This window comes from Nicrophorus vespilloides, unplaced genomic scaffold (assembly GCF_001412225.1).
Source record: "Nicrophorus vespilloides isolate i.1.1-1 unplaced genomic scaffold, Nicve_v1.0, whole genome shotgun sequence".
NCBI classification, from domain to species: domain Eukaryota; kingdom Metazoa; phylum Arthropoda; class Insecta; order Coleoptera; family Silphidae; genus Nicrophorus; species Nicrophorus vespilloides.
Window position 1 is genome coordinate 34164 of NW_017097545.1, and position 3822 is coordinate 37985.

Sequence of the window (3822 nt, forward strand, 5' to 3'; positions counted from 1 at the left end):
TACAAAAATTGCTGCCATTTGCAACAATCTACCTTTGTGAACAAGGCAATATGGATAAGAGCACAGGAATGTATCTATAATTGCTGGATTCCACAAACATTCAGCTTTCATATGCATATATTGTATTCTTTCTTTCTATCTATTATAGTTTTCGAGTAAATCAATGTGAAAACACTGCTTTTTCGAACGTTCTAATTTCAATTCTACAACTTTGAACGCGTATTACAGCAATATGGATAATAGCACAAGAATATATCCATATACTACATTACAACTTTGAACGCGTATTACAGCAATATGGATAAGAGCACAGGAATGTATCTATATTTGCTGGATTCCCCAAACATTCAGCTTTCATATGCATTTATTGGATTCATTCTATCTATTATAGTTTTCGAAATCAATGAAATGTGAAAACACTGCTTTCATACATATATTTATTCATTCTATCTATTATAGTTTTCCAGTAAATCAATGAAATGTGAAAACACTGCTTTTTCGAACGTTCTAATTTCAATTTTTCAACTTTGAACGCGTATTACAGCAATATGGATAAGAGCACAGGAATGTATCTAACTTTAGCAGATATTAGGAAAATTGCTCACTGCTACTAATATTCGCGCCTCCCCTTAGACTAATCCACACCTCACAGTTTGGAAAACGCTGCCGTATGGAGTTAACTATATGCAAACGAACAATTCTCACCTGCGGCACCTATTGAGAAAGTTCATCATCAATCTCAACAATTTCAAGTTATTCAAATTTAAACGCGATGAAAATGAATTAGATGAAACGTTTTAAATCGTAAAATTTATTGCTTTTTCTCTCTCTCTCTCTCTCATAGTATATATAATATATCTGTAGTTGCTTCTTATATTTTTTTTAATTTAAAAAATTAATAATAATTGAAAAAAAAAAACATGTATTTGTTTGTTTGTTCTTTTCGAACTTAAAATTAATGCACTTATAACAATATATTCTTTTTCTTTCTGCATCTTTCTTATAGATAATATAAATATAAAATTTATATATATATATATTTTCCTTTCGGGCAAAATCACATGCGGCGGCTTCGTTTTGTTTGTTGTTACATGACGTAAACCTTCTCCACCTTCTTAAACGGAAACTTCTCTTTAGTCTTCGGACAAACCACTTGTCCGTTGTTGTCTTTTGCCATCTGCTCCAAAGCCTTAGAAAAAAGAAAAACAAATTGGATTAGTTGTAATGATAATTATGCTTATTTGATATTTCTCACTTGCTCTCCATAGATATGGCCATTTGGTAACATCATCGGTTGATTGTTCTCGTTCAACGGTAATCCGCTTATGTGACAGTACAATCTGGATTGGGAGCAGTGAGCGAACGGCAAGACCTCTGCCAATTGATTCAGGTATTTCTGGCAGACCGGACAGGCGGGGTTTCTGTTCTCGCAATTCTCTGTGTAGCATTGCGGCGTCTTGAGGGCGGAGAGTCCCGCCTGCAGAGCGACTGTGAACACCGACTGACTGGCCAACTGGAAGAGTCTGTAGTTCTCCTGTCTGAACTGCTCGATCAGGACGTCCCATCTCTTCACGTCGAACAGCGATTTGTAAGGTGCGAGTTCGGTGTTGATGGGGAAGGCGAGAAGCGCCATCACCTGCTGTATGGTGATCAGATGTTCCTCCTCGAAGCTGGGAAAGTACTTCCTCGAATGCTTGATAGCTTCCATCCTTCTGTCGCCGCGTATCAGCTCGACGAACTCCTGCACCCTCAGGTTGAATTCCATGTTGGACTTGAGCTTGCGCAGCTTCGATCTGTTGTCATGGCACCATTGCAGACATTTGTGCGTCTCGCGACCGGCGAGCGTCTTCTCGACTTCACGCGACGTCAGGAAGATGTCTATGTTGGTCAGGTCTTTGATGTTGGAGCGATCGGCCAACGTGATCGCGGCGTTGTAGTATCCGTTCCTGAGGAAATACTCGACGAGCATCCGGTCCAAACGCTGACGACGCCACTGATTCAAGGCACCCTGCGAGACGACGCCCGTCGCCGACGTCGTCCCGTGCTCCTTCAGATGTTCGATTCGCTTCTTGCAGACACTGGTCGCCTGCAGTTCCTCCCCGATGCTCTCATCCGCCTTCCTCTTCAACACCTGCAGCTTCTCCACCATCCCACCGAGCAGCTTCGTGATGTCCCTGGTCTGCAGGTTGCCAGTCGAGATCTCATTTTCTATTTCCACAGCAGCCTGCTGCACATGAGAGACCTCCCTGTCGAGGGTCTTCTGAGCTGTCCGGAACTTTTTGTTCAGTATCTCATATGGAACCTAAGAGCAATTATCAACGCAAGACAATTAGCCAAAACAATTTCAGTAATGAACGACTTACTTTTAACGTGGGATGTTCCAGCGACTTCACATCTGCCATCTTGTCCTGCCGTTTTTTTCTAAAATAAATATCAACAGTGTCGAACAAAAAAAACACAGCTGATTTGTGTCTAAATCTGACAGCGGTGACAACAAACGTGACCAACGTTGCAAGAAAACCTTATTGTTGGCAGCATTGAAAAACAGTTGTTCTTTTTTTGTTTTGCTTTATTTTGAAAAAGTGACGAGCGAATTGTCGGCGATTTTAAATGTACACGTGCGTGTATTTTATTAATAGATTAATTGCAATTGAAACAAGTGTGAATTCGGCAATCTATGGTGAGTTATTTGAAATTCCAATAAGATTTTCATGACTAAATATATATGAATTTCAGATGTACAGGATTGTTCTAACCATGTTATTTGTTGCTGTTGCCATGGGTGATGAGTGGATTGATCCCTTCAGCATGGATCTGGACAGGCCGGAGGAGTTGAACGCTTTGGACAGCAGTCAGTATCATGTCACGTTGGCCCACTACAAGAGATCCCTGAATCTGCTGCTGAACGCTCTGATATTCGACGAGCGTACAGATGGATACGTGGGGAAGATCACTGTGGATCTGAGCAAAGCCGACTACGATTTCGTCAAGGAGTTCGCGATGGGCGAATCGCCGGTGACGGATTTTAACAAGCTGGACGCTATTTTAACGCAAGTATACACCAGGAGCATCATCGACGATCTCTCCGATTTCTATCTCAGCTGGTCCGAGTATTTCCTCTTCGTGGTGACATCGCAATCATTCCTCATGTCTCTATTCGTCGTGCTCAGCTCTTCCATCGCGTACAGAATATGGAAGGCGAGGTTGAGTCTCAAGGAGATCATGAAGTGCATCTTCTTCGTGATGTGGGTCATCGATTTCATCTACCACTACTTCAAATTGGTTCAGGTATTTGCTGTTAATTTGCATTCATTCATTCTATAAAACTTTTGTGTTTTTTTAGCAAAACGAGATTGAAAAGATGGTCAATAGCATGAAATTCAAATCGATTCCAGCCGAGTGCAATCCCAGCGAACTCTCGACTTTCTCGTACGTCCGCACTAAGATGCTGGGCGACAAGACGTGCGAAGAGTTCATGAAGGCCAAATATTCCGACATCTATTTGAACGTGAATCCATTGAAGATTCTCGCCACGCAATTCGGGGATTTCATCAAGACGCCGGCGCCTGCGATCGGGGAGAGTCTTGGCTTGATGACTTCCAGTTTTATGGGTACGATATAATGCAGCGTTTTCCAAACTGTGAGGCGCGTCTCCCTGGGGAGGCGTGGACTAGTCTAAGGGGAGGCGCGAATATTATTAGCTATCTGCTAAAGTTTTATGTCTTTTATGAAATGGTGGGAGGAGGGGAGGCAAGTATCGATATATTATTGTGGTTTTAGCCGTTTGGCTGTAATTCGAGTTCAAATTTGAAAAAATGCTCG

The 3822-nt window shown here is 41.8% G+C and overlaps 2 protein-coding genes across 2 annotated transcripts; one reads left to right on the top strand and one right to left on the bottom strand.

Annotated features, from left to right (window-relative positions):
* Positions 1-970: 970 nt before the first annotated feature.
* On the bottom strand, positions 971-2484 carry LOC108560365 (macrophage erythroblast attacher). The gene is made up of 3 exons (XM_017917883.1): positions 2364-2484; positions 1256-2302; positions 971-1189 (listed from the first exon to the last, which is right to left on the bottom strand). Exons 1-3 carry the CDS (start codon positions 2400-2402, stop codon positions 1088-1090), a joined length of 1188 nt encoding a protein of 395 aa, XP_017773372.1. The 5' UTR covers positions 2403-2484; the 3' UTR covers positions 971-1087.
* Positions 2485-2557: 73 nt separating this feature from the next.
* On the top strand, positions 2558-3611 carry LOC108560359 (the record flags this gene model as incomplete). The annotated part of the gene is made up of 3 exons (XM_017917872.1): positions 2558-2680; positions 2737-3288; positions 3344-3611. Coding segments are annotated over exons 1-3 (823 nt in total), but the record flags the coding sequence as incomplete, so codon positions are not given.
* Positions 3612-3822: the final 211 nt, after the last annotated feature.